At 33.3% G+C, this 20,981-nt stretch overlaps 1 protein-coding gene across 23 annotated transcripts in view; it reads right to left on the reverse strand.

Annotated features, from left to right (window-relative positions):
- Positions 1-20,981, reverse strand: part of PPP1R9A (protein phosphatase 1 regulatory subunit 9A) — a 312,092-nt gene that overhangs the window by 99,741 nt on the left and 191,370 nt on the right. For all 23 annotated transcript variants that reach the window (XM_072784098.1, XM_072784099.1, XM_072784093.1 and 20 more), the window contains one exon: positions 1,640-1,775. In XM_072784098.1, the coding sequence (XP_072640199.1) occupies positions 1,640-1,775 (136 nt within the window). The remainder of the gene's footprint in view (positions 1-1,639; positions 1,776-20,981) is intronic.

Raw genomic sequence — 20,981 nt, forward strand, 5'->3', positions numbered from 1 at the left:
CATATTAAAAGCTAGTGAGAATTCAGAAATTTAGTCCAGTCTCTTAAAGCCAAAGAGACTGAGGCCCACAGACTGTCAAGTTTGGCTTCCTCGCTTTCCACCACTTGATGTCACCCGAACTCCCCTGAATCTCACATCCAAATTCTTTCTAGCAGAGCAAGCAGGTAAAAACCAAACCTGCAGAGAGCGATTCTAATATCCTAAAAATAGGCATGCAGCCAAAGCAAATCAGTGTCTGATAAAACACAAAACACTAGCACAGAGAACTGAAGACTAAGACGAAAATGTAAATACTTGAGGAAATTGTTTTTGATTTCTAAATCCAAGGTAACATTTTCATACCTTATGTCTCAGTATAATAAAAAAAAATACTAGTTATTTCAAATGGTTTCTGCAAGTAAAAAATTAAATCAACTAAACAGAATTCTAAGAGACTAATTCATTCACCTGACGACTCTGTAGTATTTATTCTCTGATCAAAAGTTAGTTGATGCACTATTTTTAGTTGTCTAATAAATAGAGAATAAACTACATTAAACTACAAACACATAAAAAATTAACATGTTTGGGTTAAAACATTCCAGACTAAAAATACATGAAAATATTTCAATGTCTGTTTATTAATCTTCACTATGTCCTGGCTAGAAACCAAAAACAAACAAACAAAAAAACCCAGAAAGCTCTGGAAAAAAAAAATATTTAGATGAGTAGAGACTGACCATATGAAGTTGTACTGTCCTTATATCAGCTGGTATAAATAATGTATGTTTTACCTGAACATTTACTATGTTTATGGAGTATGAAATATCTGATTAAATTATTGATAGATATTTTGACATGCCAATATGAAACACATACATGTTTAAACATGTTTATAATAAAGCATGTTGTCCCATTATATCAACGTACATTTGGCATTTACATTAGAAATAGACCAGCATCTGTATTACATTACAATACACAAGGATTCTGGAGAGCCATTTTCACTTGGGGGTTAGCTTCTACTCATTTACTTGATCTTCTACAGAGAGCAGGATACAAAATTATTCCAATATGTATCTACTCTATGGAATATGTGCTGGTGGAAAGCTTTGTTCTGCATTTTGTTAGCACAAATCACAGTGAGCAGATCCAAAGAACTTTCTCTTCCTGGAAAAAAGAAACCTGAAAACACCCAGCAATTTTTAGTACTTTTCTATGTGTGTTTGTGTATGTATGAGTGTGTTTTTTCAATCAGAATGTTTACTAATTTTTTTCAAAAAGCATTTACTATAGAAAATTGAGGGAGAAATTGAAAAAAATATAAAACAGAGAGAAAATCACCAAGTTCCAACAAAAAAGACACCTATTATTTGCATTTTGGTGTTTTTACTCTTTTTTGTTTCTGTGAATTTAATACTGTGGTAAAACATGACTTATTTGATCCCAAAGTCTTCACACTTGTCAAGAGGATACCATTCCTTGATTCATAAGTTAATAACAGATGTAAGTAATATTTCTTTTGTGAGGTTGAATGTAGACACATTCTTCTTGAGAAACTGCAAAGAACCTATCATACTTTTACACGGTGAAGAGTTTTTTGTAAAGTAGGAACGTCATGGGAAGAAAGGTAGGAAGGACTGTTGCAAGCATGACTTACCTCGTCATCGTCGGCGTCATACTGTGCATAGTGCTGCTCCAGCAGCTCTCTCTGGCGCCTTTCTTGTTCCAGTGTTTGGCTTATCAACTGGGCAACCTCACTCACTTGTCCTGGTTTTTCTCGCCCAATAACAAATCTGTAAGAAGGTGAAAGGAGACTAATATAGTTGGACTCTCCAGCAAAAAGGAGTACTAAGAAAAGTAACTAAGCTTGATAGTTCATCATGGTCCATCAAACCTCAAGAAAATAGTATCACATCTATACTCTAAATGTTATGCCTGGATGGAAGGGGAGGTTAGCTGAGCAGCTAAACGGTTATTTTAGACATACTCTCAAGGAAAAGAAAATGAAAAAGTGAAGGATGATTTAAAAAAAATGGGGCACCTGGATGGCTCATTCGGTTAAGTATCTGGGCTCTTGATTTCAGCTCAGGTCATGACCTCAGGGACCTGAGATCAGCCCTGCTTCTGGTGAGTATAGGGCATGGAGCCTGCTTAAAGCCTCTCTCTCCCTGTACTTTTGCCACCCACATAGCCCTCAACCCCCCACTTGTACACCGCTCTCTCTCTCAAAAAAAAGTATTACTTTGGGAGAAAACAGAAAAGAGGTAATCCATTCTACAGTACTTCACACATTTTTGATGCTCTACAAAGTGGAAGCAAACTCCTAATTTCCTGTACAATTGAACTTGAGAATCATTTCCCTAATATTGTCCTTACAATGCAAACACTGCTTCAAAACTATTCTGGGGAATAGCATGCCTTAGGTGGGTAAATAAATAGAGGCATTAACTTCTGCTAAGTTACTATAACTTTGGAGAAAAGAGAAACAAATATAGGTCTTGTTTTTGTTTTTAAAAAGAAAAACTAAAATAAGGAGAGGTCATGAATTTGATTTCACTTTTGGAGAAAAAGATGGTATGAGGAGAGACGTGGTTTCAAAAAATAAGAGACAAAAAGAAATATCTTATTATTAATTACTGTTTAAAAAAGTATAAAGTAAATACATGGGAAGTCATTCATTTATGGCAAGCTGCAGTCACTTAATGATACATCCTCATCAATACTATGTGTCTTGCTCAACAAATTAATATTCACTTCTTAACATATTTTCACACTAATACGTGGTTTTCTCTAAAAATATGAGTGGCAAAAATTATTTAGTTTTTATGTATCATTTAATTTTGTTATTTTGAATGTCACTCTTCGTTTAATCTTGTTTCTATACTTAACTGATGTTTTTTCTCTGATTATAATGTATTGCTGTATTAGATTATAAGTTTAAATGAAATATACCACCATTCTCTGTACAAAATCACTGAAAGTCAAAAATTTTATACTTACGTGCTAGTAATTAATTGTCTCTGTAGCAATATTTTTATGTAGTTCCAAACAGGACTTTGTACTTATGCTTGGGTGTTCATTTATCATTTATTTTCCTCTGGGAATCAAGTATAAGTAGAATTTGCAAATTCTGTAATTTTCATCCTTATTCAGGGATAATTTACACATAATAAAGTATATCTATTTTAATCGCACAGTTTGATAAGTTTCACAAAGGTAACCTGTAATCACTTCAATAAAGATACAGAACATTTTCATCAACCTAAAATACACAATTTCCCTTTCTAGTAAAATCACCTTCACCCTAGGCCCATATTATATTTGTTTTCTCTAGAGTTTCATATAAATGTAATCATAGAGTGTCTGACGTTTTTGGCTCACTATAATGTTTTGGAGACTTATCCATGCTGATGCAAGTATTAGTAATTCATTTATTTTTATTACTGAATAGTATTTCATTGTATTGGATGTGCTACATTTGGTCTATCTATTCTTCTACTGGTGGGTATTTGAGTTTGATTTTGGATTTTATGATCAAAGTTACTATAAACATTTTTGTGCAAGTCTTTGTGGGAGCATACATTTTAGTTTCCTGTAGACAAATAACTAATGGAATTGATAATGTGTGGCAATGTATGTTCAACTTTTAAAGAAACTGCCAAATTATTTTTCAGAGGGGTGGTACCATTTTGTATTACTACTAGCAATGCAGGAAAATAACAGTTGCTTTACATTTTAACCAATACTTGGTACTGTCTTTTAAAATTTTAACCATTCTATTGAATGGTACCTTATAATGGTTTTAATTTCCAATGTTTTGATGAACAATGATGTTAAGTATCTTTACAAGCACTTATTGAGCATTCACAAATATTTTTCAGTGAAATACCTTTTCAAATCTTTCACCAATTAAAAAACTGGATTGTCTGACTTTTTATTATTGTCCTAGAATAGTTATTTATATGTTCTGGATGCATATCTTTATGTATACTGTATATAATAAATACACATAGATACATATATTCAAATAGTGTGTGTGTATCTCTGATTTATTATCCTTTCCCAGTCTGTGGTTTACCTCTCAATTTTCTTAATTGTGTCTTGCAAGGAAGTCCAACTTACCACTTTTTAAAAGCTTTATACCTTTTCTTTCCTATCTAAGAAATCTTTGCCTCACTTAAGATTGCTAAGATTTCTCCTATTTTTCTTCTTGAAGTGTTAATGTTTTGATTTATATTAGGTCTATAATATCTTTCAAATTAATTTTCATGCACAATGTTTGGTAAGGGTGGAGTTTCATTATTTTCCACATGTATAGCCAGTTGTTTCCACCCCATTTATTTAAAAGACTATTCATTACTGCCACTGAATTACCTCAGCACACTTGTTGAAAATCAGTTGATACTATGTACTTCTGGGCTGATTTTTGGACTTTTCCAATCTCTTCCATTTATATATCTATCCTCATACCACACTGGCTTGATTACCATATAATCACTTTTGAAACTAGGTGGTGTGAAGTTTTCCACTCTGTATATCTTTTCCAAAACTATTTTAACTATTCAAAGTTATCTATTTTTTCATATAAATTTTATAATCAGGTCATCAATTTCTTTTTTTTTTATCAATTTCTTTTAAAATCCCACTGATGTTTGATTTGGGATTGCTTTGAATCTATAGATCCATTTGTGGAAAACTGACATCATAATATTGAGGTGACCCACGAACATGGTGCATCTCTGCATTTATTTAGATTCTACTTTCTTTCAGTAATACACTACAATGTTCAGTGCAAAGTTTTAGCTACACTTTGTTAAGTTTATATCTATTTCATGTTTTTTCAAGTTATTGTAAGTGGTACTGATTTTTAAATTTTTTTAATGGTTTGTTGCTAGAATATAGAAATATAATTGATTTTTGAATACTGGCCTTGTATTTTTGACCTTGCTAAATTCATTTATTAATCATAGTAGGCTTTATAGATTCCTTAGAATTTTTCTATATGTAAGATCATATTGACTATGAAGACATTTTTATTTCTTCTTTTCCTACCTGTTTGTCTATTTCACTTGGAGACATTTGGTTTCTATGATGGAAGATACATAAAGTCTTTAGCATGTCCAACTAATCTAGACATATAATGACTATCTAGAATTCATTCTATTTTTGGTTAGCAGTCTGAAAGTCAGAAATGATGTCTAGGAATATAAACATTAAGCAATTAAAGAAGCTCATATCCTAGAATGATAGATTTAAGAAAATCTAGATTCATCTTTTATGTTTCTTCAAATGCATAATGGAGTGGGGTTTGAGGGAGTATCACATACTATAAAGCTGACGGAGGAGTTTGAAGGAAGCAATTAATGTATAAAATGCTATTAATTGAAGACAGCAGCCAAGCTCAAAGTAAAAGATAAATTAGAATTACATTCATTTAAGCCATAAATTCTTTAAACTCATTTGAGAATTATATTGTCAGATCTTTTAGTTGAACAGTTTTCCCTAAGAATGGAGAAGTCTATTTCCTCTGCAAAGCAAACGTTTAAAATTACTCTGAACACAATTCAGGGGGTGAAAAAGATAAGATTTTGTTCACTTGCCAACAAGTTAGAACCACTGCTAATGGCTCTAGAGGTGAATGAAGGAGACTTAAGATAGAACTTGTGAGAAATTTTTAAGCAGAAAATTATTTCTAAGACACAAATTAGAGTATTATGGTATATCATATACTAATAAAGTATATAATCATATAATAAACCAGAATTCCAATAGGACATGCAAGCTTCTTCCTGCCCTCAAAACATGATTTCCAATTCCAAACCAGAGTTATTTGTGATGCTAAAACTAAAAGGAACAAATCAATGTGTAATTGAAATTTCAGAGGAAATAAGAATTGTTCCACATCGCATAAGAAACCAACATTTTAAATCATGAAGGCCTAGTTGCTCAAATCACAGTGTGGCTTTCTGAATTTGTCCCTACAATTTAACATTATTCACTATTTCTCCAATATGAGTTTGTATTCAAAATCACTGTACAGTCTTAAGAAATAAAAGTGATTTCTAAAAAAAAAAAAAAAAAAAAAGTGATTTCTATTTGTATATAAAACAGACAACCCATCTCATGAAATATACTTTTTAAAATGCTTTGTTAAAGTACACATCTCTTCATTCAGGCAGCTGTTTGGGGCAGCGTTATAGCACCTAGCTACACATATCTCTAAAGCCTTGTAATCCAGTGTAATTTATGGTTCATATGTGCATTAGGAGAATGTCATCCTGGTAAGTATGGTTCAGAGGAAAAGCACAAGTGGAACTAAACTATTCTCCACGCCTTATTGTCCTCATGTGAAAATTGGTACCTACTTCATGTGTCTAAAGGAGTGATAAAAGAATAAAATGTGGCATAGACGGGAAAGGACATTAGGCACTATTACCATGATGATGAAAGTGATAAAAATCTCCCATTTGGAAAATGTGTAAGATTCACATTAGGTTTCTATATGTTCTTAAATGTTTGGTCCATTTTTAAGATGTCTTTATAAAAGGACTCTTATAACAATATGTGCACAATCTGGCACATGTTGAAATGAGCAGAAAATGCAAGATTTAAAGTAAGGTTATCATTTCAATTACAGATTCACACTATAGATATGTTGTGATAGTAATATTAAGGGGTTGAAAGTGTCTGTAAAAGGGGAAAAATGCTTTGATAGAACAAATTCACTAAACCATAAACATGACTTATTGGCTCTGTGACCTTGAATATATTAACATTTCTAATCCTTAGTTTCCATATTGTAATAAAATGAACATAATAGCTTAAATAAATATTACACAATATGTATAAAAAGCTTAACTAAGGACTTGGTGCCTAGAGAGTATTTAACAAATGTTTACTGTTGTTTTTACCTCGATAATGTATTAATAGCTAGGTAGTAAGTACTCTGTGCACACTGTCCCAATTACCTCTTACTTGAATCATCTTAGCTTTGAAAACAGAGTAGGTTTTTGAAAGTCAACCACAGTAAAAAGATAAAATACTTGCACTAAAGTTCTGAGAACCTTAATTTCAGTTACTGTCAAAATATAAAAGTATGGATGACACGATCCCTTTAAATTGAATTTTTAAAGTCTCCAAAAATATAACAATTAATAAAGTCAGCAACAATCAGTCCCTCTAAACATACGTGACCAAATCAACTGATGTTTATGCACAATTATGATTTACATCTTGGACATCATTTCTGACTGAAGTGACATGCATGTAGTTAAATCAGCCTTTAAGACCCTTTAAGAAAAAAAAATGTTTTCTTACTTTCTAAATTTGTTTAGTTTGCTTCAACAAGGAATGGATTGATCTTTTTATTTTAGCTATAAAGGATGAGGTTACAGAAGCCAAACTGTGATAGACATTTAAATAAAAAATTAGGTATTTTCTAAGGTTACAATTGAAAAATAAAGGCTAAACTAAAATACAAAATGAGGGTTTATGTGTTCAATACAGTTTGTTTCTAGTGTTTCAAACAATTATCTTGTTTTGACGAGAATTATTTCAGTAAGAACTGCCCCCTCTCTCCCTCAGGCTGAGATAAAATAGGTAAAGACAGATAAATCAGTTTTCCCTTTTCCTTCCATCTATTATCAGACCAAGCAGTGTCCATGCAGTGTCCTTTAGAGTTTAGATGACGAGATTATACAGGATTCATTTGATTAGTTTATTGAATTCTCTGGTGAGCTGTCAAACAAAAACTAAACAACTATAAAATTGCATTTACAATTTTCTGAATTTAAGTCATAAAGATCCTACATGTTCAGTGTAAATGATGCAAGAGTTTATGTTGAAAAATGATGAGTTATGAGGGCCTTGTTTTACAGATATTTATTCTAAAAAAAAGTGACATGCTAGTTAAAAATGGCACTTAAATGATGTCAAAACTCAAAAACTTTTTTAAACTAAAGAATTTTTAATGTAGACTTAAGCAAATCTAAAAAAAGGAAAGCTATAGTAGATATAGTTATAGGTTCTTAGGTAATCAATTCTTTCATTCAGATATTCTTTAACAAATATTTGTGTCACACCAAAAACCTAAAAGATAAACCTAAAAAAAAAAAAAAGAAAAACAGATACAGATACACAACACCTACTCTCATTAGACTAGAGTCTTGGATCATAAGATCACATGGTACTTTTAAACATTTTTGTAGAAAGTGTCTCATTTTTTCTGTGTTTGATCACATTTTATGGCCTTACTCCAAGCTAGATAGCTTTTTAAAATATTTGACTTAATTGTACTTGAGTAAATGGTGCTGAATGCATATCTGGTTGCTTTCATTAAGCTTTGCTATTAGATATCTAGAGGTTAAAGTCCTACACAATAAAGCTTTGCCTCTTTCTTGTATTTGGGTACTCACATATTTTTCCTTTCTTTACTGGGATTGAGATTAATGTAACATACTCTATATTTAACATTTAAAAATTTAAATTCATCTAGGAAAATGTTTGCTTTTATTTTTTTGCATGTGTCAATTTTTTATTTAAATTCTAGCTAGGCATGCTTAGGTGGCTCAATTGGTTGAGCATCTGCCTTGCGCTCAAATCATGATCCCAGGGTCCTGGGACTGAGCCCCGCACTGGGTTCCTTGCTCAGCAGATAGTCTGCTTCTCCCTCTCCCTCTGCCTCTCTCTCTGGCTTGTGCTCTCTCTCTCGTTCACTCTCTCCCTCTTTCAAAATAAATTCTAATTAGTTAACATGATATTAGTTTCAGGAGTAAAATTTAGTAATTCATCACTTACCTATAACACCGAGTGCTCATCATAACAAGTACCCTCTGTCGTCCATCAACCTATTTGCTTCTAAAAGCTAGACTTTAAATATCTAGATTTTAAATCTTTAAACTTAACTCTAAGTATTACTTCTTTGAAATGAATTTTGTATTTAACTCAGTCTTAATCATAAGAACCTTTTTCTACCACTGTATTTCAATATAGAAAAGTAGTTGAATTAAAACAATATTGCATAACACATGCCACTTCAAGGACTACATACCACATACTAGGAGAAACTTAAATATTTTTGAAAAATGCTATACCTTCTCAAGAAGTAACATTTCTTGATTAGAAAGCTAACTCTAATATTTCAGGTTTAAATATTTATGTATACAAATATTTAAAGGAAAAAAATTTTGAATGCTAATCTGTATATACTGGCACTAGAAGATATCTCATTAAGCCAAAATCCCCTTTAAAACAATTTTTAAAAATTTCCACTGTTTTTGATCTTCTATCACCAGTGGTTGTTGATCATTCTCATATCTATACAGTTATATAGTCATATAAGTCATGTAAGTAATTTAAGTTTTAATATCCATGGCCCCAAATCCATATGGCTGTTCCTCTTGCCTCACTGCAAGGGAGTAAACATAAAATCTGTAAGGACTGAGAATTCCCATGAACATGGTGGTGCCCCCATTGCCCTCCATTACAAATGACACTCCATTATGCACAATCACAAAGTCAAGACTCTGATAATAAGTGAAACTTTCAATTTCCCTTGTGCTGTAATGGCAACAAGGCCTCTTATTAAAATGATGTGAGTGAAGCAAACAAAATTTAATGCACTTGAAATGGAGATCTTCAAATGGAAAACCAATGATGTTAAAGTAAAAAAAAATTTTTTTAAAACCTTTTGTATTTAGAACTTACATATCCAGATGTGAATCCAAAGTAAACAAGGGCATATTTATTTAAAAATCTCAACATTCGGGCACCTGGGTTGCTCAGTCGGTTAAGCATCTGCCTTTTGCACAGGTTATGATCCTGAGTCCTGGGATGGAGCTGCACATCAGACTCCCTGCTCTGCGGGGAGTCTGCTTTTCCCTCTGCCTCTCCTCCTACTCACACTCTCTCTCTTTCAAGTAAATAAAATCTTAAAAAAAAGAACAACCCCCAAATCCTCAACATTCATTTATATTTTGAGTATTATAATCTCTTCCAAAAAGGACAGGGAAATATTTAAGACCTTCAGATTAATTTACTGTTTATTATGTGTAACTACAATTCCTACAAAATCCTCATCTCCAGAAGCGTCACATGGATCAATGTCAAAAAAGTCACTAAACACATATGCAAGGGATAAAAGCATAATGAATGCACAGTTATTGATCGTAAGTAGCAGTACTTGCCAGAAAGCATTTGAAGTTTAATGTAAATGGCTCTGAAAAGCAAATATACAATTTATTAGAAATTCCTCATATTGAAGCACAATTTCTATACAATTTCTCTCCTATAACACCATTTTCCTATAACTGCTGTTCTCCAGTACTAGGATGACTATCTGGAGTTAAAAAGAATACCTAAGTCTTTATCCATGGTCACTCTTCCAAATGCTTCACAATTGTTATTATGTCTTCCTAAAATTGTCTACTGGAGGCAAAAGATGGCAGAACCTTTAATTTTTATATATACAAGGAAAAAATGTTTAGATCTCTCCCATCCTGGTCAATCTTTCCTAAATAGTCTCAAATTTTTCAGGGTTCTTCTTAAGAGGGGATATGCAACATAAACAAATGAGTTATATATAGTATGACATTAATCAGACCGCCTGTCCACCCATCTGTCCAACTAACTGTTGATCAGGACACAATAGGCCACCTCTAAGATGCACCCAAGTGATCTCAGGCACCTGATATTCATGGAGTAAAAGAGGGACCTGTTAATTATTTTATCCAATAAAATACACAACTGATGGAATTTGGATATTCCATAAATATCCAATAAAATATAAAACTGATGGAATTTGGATATTCCATAAACTTTGGATATTAAGTTATTAAAAGATGACAGATTCCATCTTGGATAGTACTCTCTTGGATCACTCCCTCTGGGAAATCCAGTTTCTATGTTGTGAGGCATCCCTCTAGAGTGACTCTCAGGAAAGAGCTGGCAAGTAGATCCCATAAACCATGAGATAAAGTTTGCTGTTTCAAGTCACCAAATTTTGAGGTGATATGTTTTACAATAGGTACACTATGTCTTTGACATAGCTGTAAACAAGATCAGAAAGGTCTCACTTAAAAAAAAAAGAAAGAAAGAAAGAAAGAAAGAAAGAAAGAAAGAAAGAAAGAAAGAAAGGTCTCACTTAAAGCTGTACACCCAAGAAAACATGAGTTCTTAAAAATTATGTTGCAAATCCATGTCTGAATAAAGAAAAGAATCCATAGAAAAATTTAATATAGATACTATTTTTTCTGGTAAAAATTAAAGGAAGTAGTTTTTAAATAAAAGTGTATAGCATAATATATACATATTGCCGAGGAAATTGTTTGACTACTTCTGCCTTTCTTAAGTAAACGTTGTCTTCCTTCCAAATCACCAACCCCATCGATGTAAGTAGTTAGCATGGTGCTTTTTAAGTTAATCGTGACTATTAACATAACATTTTTAAAAATGAGTTTTATTGAGGTCAAATCTATATCCAATAAAATTCACCAAATTTAAGCTAACACAAGGAGTTTACACAAATATATCTACAGTGTGTCACAAATACAATAGCCACAATATATATTTTTTCATTCATTTAGGAAACATTTATTAAGCCCTCAATGAACATTAAAGAGACACTGCTGCCCTCACAGCACATTCACACCAGGATCCGAGACCACTGAGGGCAGGCGGGAACTGAGTGGTGCTGGCCAGGCCCTGCCTTCAGAGGTGGTGGAGGGCCTCGTGAAGAGGCAGCTCCCTCTCCTACCCCCAGTACAGGACTCTGTAAGGCTTTCCTGACTAAACAGCAAGTGCAGGAGTTTGAAAAGCAGCACCCACTCTAGGCTCCATCCCAGGGGCAAGCAGGAAAAAAGGGCCAAAGTGGAAGCCATTTTCATGGCCTCAAAAATGCCTCTTAAAGGCCTGCAGTTTAAAGTACAGTTATAAAGACTTTTCCGTCTGCCTTCTTTTAGTCAATATAATAGTTCTGGAAAAAAAAAAAAAGTTCCAGCAGTTAAATACTGTGTTGAATATACTGGTAATTTGTAACTTTGTATTGCTGAGAAATATTTCATTACATAGGATACTATACAATTTGTGTATCCTTTATCAGTTAAAGGGCATTTGAGTTGCTTCTAAGCTATTATGAACAAAGCTCATATGAAGTATACGTAAGTATGAATCTTTGGGTAGATATATGTTTTTATTGCTCTTGGATACATAGCTATGAATAGAATTGCTAGCTGATATGGCAAGTACATGCTTAACTTTACAAAAACCTGCCAAACTATTCTGCAAAATGGCTGTGCTATTTTGCATTCCCCTTGGCATTGAATGAATGTTAAATCTGCTCCACATCCTTGTCAATGCACAGTATTACAGTCTTTTTAATTTCAGCCATACTAGTGGGTGTGTAGTAGTACCTCATTGTGGATTTAATTTGCATTTTCCCAAGATTAATGATGTTGAGCAGTATTTCACGTGCTTAACTGTGTATCTTCCTCGGTAAAGTGTCTCTTTAATTGATTTGCACATTTTAATAGGATTATACATCTTCTTATTGAATTATAAGAGTTCTTCATATCTTCTAAATAACAGCTCTCTATCAGATAATTGTTTTTGCAAATATTCAGTCTTTGCTTGTTTTTCCATTTTCTCAAGGATTTTTTGAACAAATGTTTTAAATTTTGATGCAGTTTAATTTATCATGTCTTTCTCTTATATTTCTTGCTTTTGTCTTAAAAGATCTTTGATTAACCCAAGGTCGTAAAGATTTTTGCCTGTTTTCTAGAAATTTTATGGTTTCAATTGTTGCATTTAGATCTATGATCAATCTTGAAGTAATTTTTGTATATACTGTGGGACAAAGGTCAAGTGTTCTTACTCTTTCTTTTTATAATGTGGTTATTCAATGGTCTCAGCACCATTTGTTGAAAAGACTACAATTTCCCCCCACTGAATTATTCTGATGCATTTGTCAAAAATCAATTGTTCATGTCTGTGCAGGTCGATATTGGAACTCTCTTTTCTGTTCCATTAATCTATATTTCTAGCCATACACCTAAGCCAGACTGCTGTGATTAGAGTAGCTTTGAGGCAGTTAAAGTTCTTCAACTTTGTTCTTCTTAAAAAATATTAATTTCTACAAAAAATCTTGCTGAGATTTTCAGTGAGATTGCCCTTAGTCTGCAGTATTCTGATCCATGAACATGGTCTATTGCTTCATTCATTTAGGTAGTCTTTATTTTCTTTCAGAAATATTTTGCTTAAGTTGTCAACATATCATGTCAGGTTATCCTTAAGTATTTCATTTTTCCGATGCTATCATAAATGTTACTTTTAATCTGAATTTTCAATCGCTCCTTGTTGCTAATAAACAGAATAGAACTGATTTCTGTACATCAACTTATGCCCTGTAACCCTATTTGATTTAGTTTGTTTTAGTAGCATATTTTGTAGATTCCTTAGGACTTTCTACAAAGATGACCATCTTGTCTGTGAATAGAGTTTTACTTCTTTTCAATCTATGTGTTTTCCAGTTCTTATTCTTTCTTCACTGACCTACCTATGAACCCCTGGACAACGCTGAATAGAAGTGGTGGAAGTGGACACACTTACATTGTTCTTACACTTAAGAGAAAGCATTTGGTCTCTTATCGTTAAATACGATATTAGCTATAGGTTTTACTTAGATGCTATTTATCACATTTAAGAAATTCCCTTATATTTCAAGTTTCCTGAGAGTTTTTCAGTCTCCATCTACTGGGATGAGCATATGATGGAAGATTTTTTTTCTTCATTCTTCTGTCAGTATGGAAAATTCCATTAAGTTGAATTTAAAACATTAAATCAAACATGGATTCCAAAAATAAATGCCATTTAGCTATAATGTATTATCCTTTTTATATATTCCTGACTTCAATCTGTTAAATTATTGTTAAAGACTTCTGTATCTATGTTCATGAGCAATATTGATTTGTAATGATTTTTGTTTTAATGTCTTTTTCTGACATTAATATGATGGTAATTCTGGCCTTATAAATGTAGAGATGTGTTCTCTCTTCCATGTTCTGGAAAAGGTTATATAGAAGTCGTGTTATTTCACCCTCTAATGCCTGGTGAGATTCACCAATGAAACAAACTGAAACTGGAATTTTCTTTGCTGGAAAGCTTAAACTCTAAATCCATCTTCATGTGTACATGTACACATATGCATACAAACACTATTTTTTCTTGAGTGAGCTTTGGTACTTTGTCATAGTATTGTCTTCTAAGAAAGTTAACCATTTATTCTAAGTTGTATTTACCAACATAAAGTTCTTCATAATATTGGCCAGTCCTTATAATATCTATTAGGTCTATAATGATGTCCTCACTTTTATTCTAACTTGTATCATTAATTACCCCGAAATTTATAGACATTTTATCTTCCACGTTTTCTCTAAGTCAAGAATTCAAGAGTTGTTTGAGTAGGCAGTTCTGGCTCAGTGCTTCTCACTAAGTTCAATCAAATGTTGACTGGGGCTGCAGTCTTCTGAAGGCTTTATTGAGGCTGGAAGATCTCCTTCTGAGGTGCCGCCCTCACATGGCTGGCAAGGTGCTGTTGGCTGTTGGCAGGCTTATGTTCTTCCTCCAGAAGGCTGTTTGAATGTCTTCTCAACATGGCAGCTAGATTTCTCCAGAGCTGGTGATCCAGAAGACCAAAGTAGAAGCCACATGCCTTTTATAGTCTAGCCTCAGAAGTCATATATCACTATTTCCTCCATACTCCAATCATCAAGGCTAGTCAAGAGTCAATGTGGTAGAGGACAAAACAAGAGAAGCAAAACCAGAAAAAGAGGATCATCAGGGGATCATTTGATGGATGCTATGTAGAAAACATGGTAACATGATAGAACCTGACTTGGGGTTTGGACAACATACATAGCATAATATAAGAAGAATTCATTCACTTAAAGAGTGATTTTCAAATTGAGACTTGATAAGAGGGAATCATCCAAGTAAAGATCATATGATTATTTTTTTTGGAGGCGGGTACAAGACAGAGAATGGTACAAATAAAGGATAATAATTTGAACATATTACATTTGATGTGCTACGTGAAATTTAATTAAAGCTGAAAGCCACATGAAGATCTCAAGTAGGAAGTTGAGTAACTCTCAAGCTTGGACACGAGAGGACAAAGCTTAAAGTAATAAAAGGAAACAGAAAATAGGCCAGAAAAGCTTTAAAAAAAAAAAGGCCATGGTTTACCAATAAATTGGTAATCTGGAAGACTAAATTGTAGAAATTGTTAGAATGTACTAACAAAAATGTAAAAAGATGGATATACTGAGAGAAAATACGATGTTAGAGGATATGGCCAAGGCATCTAATCCCCCATTAATACTGGTTTAAGAAGATAAGATCAAGGCATTGAATAATAAATACAGAAAGTAATAAGATAATAACAGAAAATTTCCCAAACTCAAGTGTTCAGATTGAGTTCCAAGCAAAACAAACAAACAGATTTAGTTATAGTCTGACAAAAATTTCAAAAACCAAATTAAGAGGGGAAAAAAATCCAAAATAGAAAGCCATAAAGGACTACAAATCAGATTAATATAAAATCTCTCTTTACCAAATGCAGATACTAAAAGATAATGGAAAATATCTTCATAATACTGAAAGAAAAGTATTTTGAACTCAAATACTATACCTACTTATATCTGAGGGCCAAAGAATACATTTTCAGACATGCAAGCATGCTGGTAGCTATGTATGACCTAGAGGAAATCAAGAAGGCTAGAAATAAGTCAAATTCCATTAGAACTTTTATGCCTTGAAAAGTGACACAGATCAAATGACATAAAATTACATATCATTTTCTATCAATTCAGTCATACCACTTAATTCTAGATTGAATAATATTTTCATAACCATAACATTATAAATATTACTTGTTGGTTTTAATCTTTTGAATTAACTTATAGAAAGACTACCTAAGCAACTGTAACCACAGAATAAAAAGTAAATGTCATAAACTCTTGCAAACGTTTTTAACTAAAAAAACCCCTAAGGGGTGAAAGTTTTATAATAAGCAACCATTAAATTTTGATCTAAAACTGAAAAATCAAGAGATGGAGAAAAGATTTATATTGATACTTCCAAAAGAACTAAAAAGAGAAACCACTAACAATGGTTTCCATTTACAGATTATAAGATCCTGTGCCTTTGTTAGAAATGGCTATAAAATCGACTCAGTTTTTTAACAATCTACATGAAGACTTAAGAAGGAATCAGAGTTTCCAAGATCTATAAAGAACTTATTAAACTCAATAGCAAAGAAACAAACAATCCAATCATGAAATGGGCAAAAGACATGAACAGAAATCTCACAGAGGAAGACATAGACATGGCCAACACGCACATGAGAAAATGCTCCACATCACTTGCCATCAGGGAAATACAAATCAAAACCATGATGAGATACCACCTCACACCAGGGAGAATGGGGGAAATTAACAAGGCAGGAAACCACAAATGTTGGAGAGAATGCGGAGAAAAGGGAACCCTCTTACACTGTTGGTGGGAATGTGAAATGGTGCAGCCACTCTGGAAAACTGTGGAGGTTCCTCAAAGAGTTAAAAATAGACCTGCCCTATGACCCAGCAATTGCACTGCTGGGGATTTACCCCAAAGATGCAATGAAACGCCGGGACACCTGCACCCCAATGTTTCTAGCAGCAATGTCCACAATAGCCAAACTGTGGAGGGAGCCTCGGTGTCCATCGAAAGATGAATGGATAAAGAAGATGTGGTTTATGTATACAATGGACTATTACTTAGCCATTAGGAATGACAAATACCCACCATTTGCTTCGATGTGGATGGAACTGGAGGGTATTATGCTGAGTGAAATAAGTCAATTGGAGAAGGACAAACATTATATGGTCTCATTCATTTGGGGAATATAAATAATAGTGAAAGGGAATAGAGGGGAAGGGAGAAGAAATGGGTAGGAAATATCAGAAAGAGAGACAGAACATGGAAGACTCCTAACTCTGGGAGTCTGGGAAACGAACTAAGGGTGGTGTAATGGAGGAGGGTGGGGCGGGGGTGACTGGGTGGCGGGCACTGAGGGGGGCACTTGACGGGATGAGCACTGGGTATTATTCTGTATGTTGGCAAATTTAACACCAATAAAAAATAAATTTATTATTTAAAAAAAAGAAGGAATCAGAGTTTTCAGAAGAAAATAATAATCACTAAGATTTCATCAAATTTTTATTTTTTCTAGGCATTCATATGTTTTAACTCATTTAATACTCCTCTCAAATGTATAGGGAAGGTACTACTATGACACCCATTTTATAAATGAAGAAACTACAGCACAGGGAGATTTAAACACTTCCATAAACTCATACATCTAAATGGTTAAGGCAAAATCTGAATCCCTTAGGTCAGGCTTCCTGTGAAAAAAGGTAGTTACTAGAGAAAGACAATTATCCCTAGTACTAAGTGCATAAAGAAATATCAGTGAATACATTAAATAATATTTTATAACTTGTAACAGAATCAGCTGTATGGTTGTACCTATTCTCTGGCTATACTATAATTCAAACACATTTTTCCTTTTGTCCACAGAGATATAACATAAGAAATTAGTCAAATGTCTACATTTGGGACATCTCTGGCAAAACAACATCACAGAAAACTAAATTATACATCCATAAATAAATGGAAGGTAGTTTGTATTGTATAACTTTTAATTAGTCTCCCAATATCTAGAGATTGCTACTTTCTTTCCATAGATAACAACCAGTATTTTTATCTCTTTCAAACTAATTATTTTTTCTAATGACTTTATAATTTCAAGTTTAAAAGTATTTTTTTTCCACAACTTTATGTGGACCAACAGACACATAAGGCTCTTTTAAGGATCTCCAAGATAAGCATCATTTAGTATGTTCTGATATAAAAATGAATTTTAAGTAGATAAACCTGCTGATTCAAATGAACCGAATCTGGACTATTTTTTATACAATGCAGGATATGACAATAAGAATAGAACTTTTTTCTAACTTTTTAACTATATTACATTTGGCAAGTTACATTCTACCAACCACCAAAAACCTTTATAGGTTTTTAAATAACTTACAACATTTTCTCTTTAGGTTTTCACCAGGTAATGTTGAAATATACAATAAATATGCTCAAATAAAAACATTTTAAATGGAATTAAAAGGAGAGCAGTAAATGCGTTATGTTATGCAATATGTATTATACAGCATGAGTTCATTTGGACACCAGCTGGATTGACAAAGTACTCAAATCAGAATTGCCCAGAGCGTGGTACCAAACCTTGGTCAAAGCTGTGAGGTGTACCAACCAGGGATAAATGATGTTTTGTATATATCTGTCCATGAGCTGCTTCATGGCAAGACAAACTAGTCTGTCAAAACTATTTGGTAACAATCATTGGATTTATTCCTTCTACCTGGATTTGATGGAATCTGGGAGAGGGGGGTTAATGATCTCAGTGAGAAATCCCTGCCATATACAGACTTTGGACTTCTTGGTACCAACATGCTTCATGCACATGCCCGAGGTAGCTTAGCATCTGGAGACCAACAAGTCCTGTGAGTCCCAGTGGAGGGATGATGAAGAAGACTGTGTCTGAGCTCAGCAGCCCACCCTGTTAATGCTTATCTTTCTTTTGCTGCTGCTGGTGTGTTGCATCATTTCTGACTACAAACTATCTGAGTCCTGTGAGTCCTTTCCTAATCAATTATGTAAAGTAATTACATGATGTAAGCGTAATACTTACCACAAGTACTTAGTTTTAAATGACATCAGTAAAATGAAGGAAATAATAATAATTTCCTGATACTTTGAGTCAGGCTAAGACTTTCAATCCCCTAGGAACGTCACCTGGTTTGAGCTGAACCCACTTCTTAACTCATAAAAAGGATGTACAGTTGAAAAATATATAACCCTTGAAAGTTATCACAAAGTACCTGTAATTTCTCTAGTGTGTTAAAAATGTCATATTAATGGGGTCTTTGTAGTAGTATTAGTTCATAAACTCAAGTATTGTAATTTAAAATTCAATAAAATAAAGCAGACTGAAGTCAGATGGAAAATGATTCTCTGTAGGTGTGGATGAAGTCTCAGAACTTCAGTGTCTGATTCTGATTCATATTCAAATGCTGGCACCAATTTCATATACATTTCTAGGAAATACGTAAAAATCTTGACCTCTAATACTTCAGTATAATAATCACCACCCAAATCTGTTTCATTTTTCTCATCACTTCTAGCTTCCTATCTGTCTCCTAACTTGGATCTTTAGATCCATGGCTTCCTGTTCCTCCCAGATCTGTGCTTAGTAGTTAGGAAAAAAATCAAACTAAATTTACTAATTTTTCAGATATCCCTTTTTGAAAATAAATTTCAGTATCCACTAAGTGTGATAGCTAAGTCACCAATTAATAAGAAATATAAAACCATATATATTTTAAATTCTCAGTTTTAAAATGTTAATTAAAAACACAGGTCTAGTTTGGGGATCCTGTTTTTTGTATTAATATTTTATGAAGAACTACCACCTAAAATATATTCAGAGGACTCAAATATTATTTTTAATAAGTTAAAATTGAGAAAAGGCTTTCTTATATTCAATTAATTAAGACCCTGGGTTAAATAACTTGGGGGGGCTAAAGGTCCCATTTCAATAATCAAAATTTGTGCAAAGTGAATGGGGAAATAAGTGAATGCCTGTAAAAGATAAAAGTAATATTCTGTAACCTCAAGGTCAAAAAAGTAGTATGAATGATGAGTGCTACCTGGAAGAAGAGATTGCTAGGGGATATGGGGGCTGAAGGAGGACTTCTTGGAGGGTAAAGAAGCTGAAATACGGTCCTCAAGCTAAGTAGGTTCTAAACAGAAGACAGTATTTTATTTTATTTTATTTTATTTTATTTTATTTTATTTTATTTTATTTTATTTTATTTTATTTTATTTTATTATTTTTTAATGTATACTTTTTGTTGGAGTTTGATTTGCCAACATATAGTATAACACTCAGTGCAGAAGACAGTATTTAAACAGAAGAAATGACAGGGAGGAAGAGGCACAATAATAAAACAGTAATTCCCAAGTCAGGTTTGAAGGAATATGACTACAACAGTGTGACTGTAACAAAACATGAATACAGAGAGGGGTAAGTGATGGGAATGGGTGATGAAAATTTTAATAGCAGGATAAAGAGCTTAGGTTCTGTATAGAATGGAGAGCCACGGAAGATCTCAGAAGAGGAGAGGCACATTACAGACGCACAATTATTACTTCTACCCTCAGGTCTGAGATCCTCCAGGACCAGAATGACATAGAATGAGTTCATTCCTTTTTCCATTGCAGACCTTCCTGCATTTGAAAATTGCTATTATTTCCTCCCTTTTGGAGGAAGGATGAGGAGAGCAGATTGAAGGGAGAGGCTGAAATCAGGAGATGGATCGTTAAGAGGCCATTTGTAATTTACATGAGGCTTGAAAGAAAAGGATGGCTATGATTTCATGTAACTATAAACTTCCTCGCTACCAAAAAATATTCTTATAAAAAAAGAAAAGAAAAATGTTCTTACAAGCTGAATGTATATCTTACTTATTTCAATTTTAAACTTCAAAGCCTGATGGGCAGTTTAAAACCAAGTTCTTTACTGAGAGAGGAAAGTGCTGTCTTTTCTTGAGAAAAACAAGAAAGACAATCCCATTTCCTGAGGTAGCCCACCCACACGGGTCTCTAAGAGAGCATCAGATGGCTTTTCCTGTGCTCTTTCCAATTATTTCACATACTTCTCCTAGGATTGTGAGTAGTCTTGAAGCATCAACATAGCATTCATAAAAGTCATTGATGTTGTATTCCTTAAACATTTCCTTCAGCATGAAAGGGTATTTTCCAACTGAAAAAGTCTAAAATCTAAAACTTAAACCCATGTTTGTGCAACAAAAAAAACATGCTGCAATAAAATTCTC

Source organism: Canis lupus, chromosome 18, assembly GCF_048164855.1.
Source record: "Canis lupus baileyi chromosome 18, mCanLup2.hap1, whole genome shotgun sequence".
NCBI classification, from domain to species: domain Eukaryota; kingdom Metazoa; phylum Chordata; class Mammalia; order Carnivora; family Canidae; genus Canis; species Canis lupus.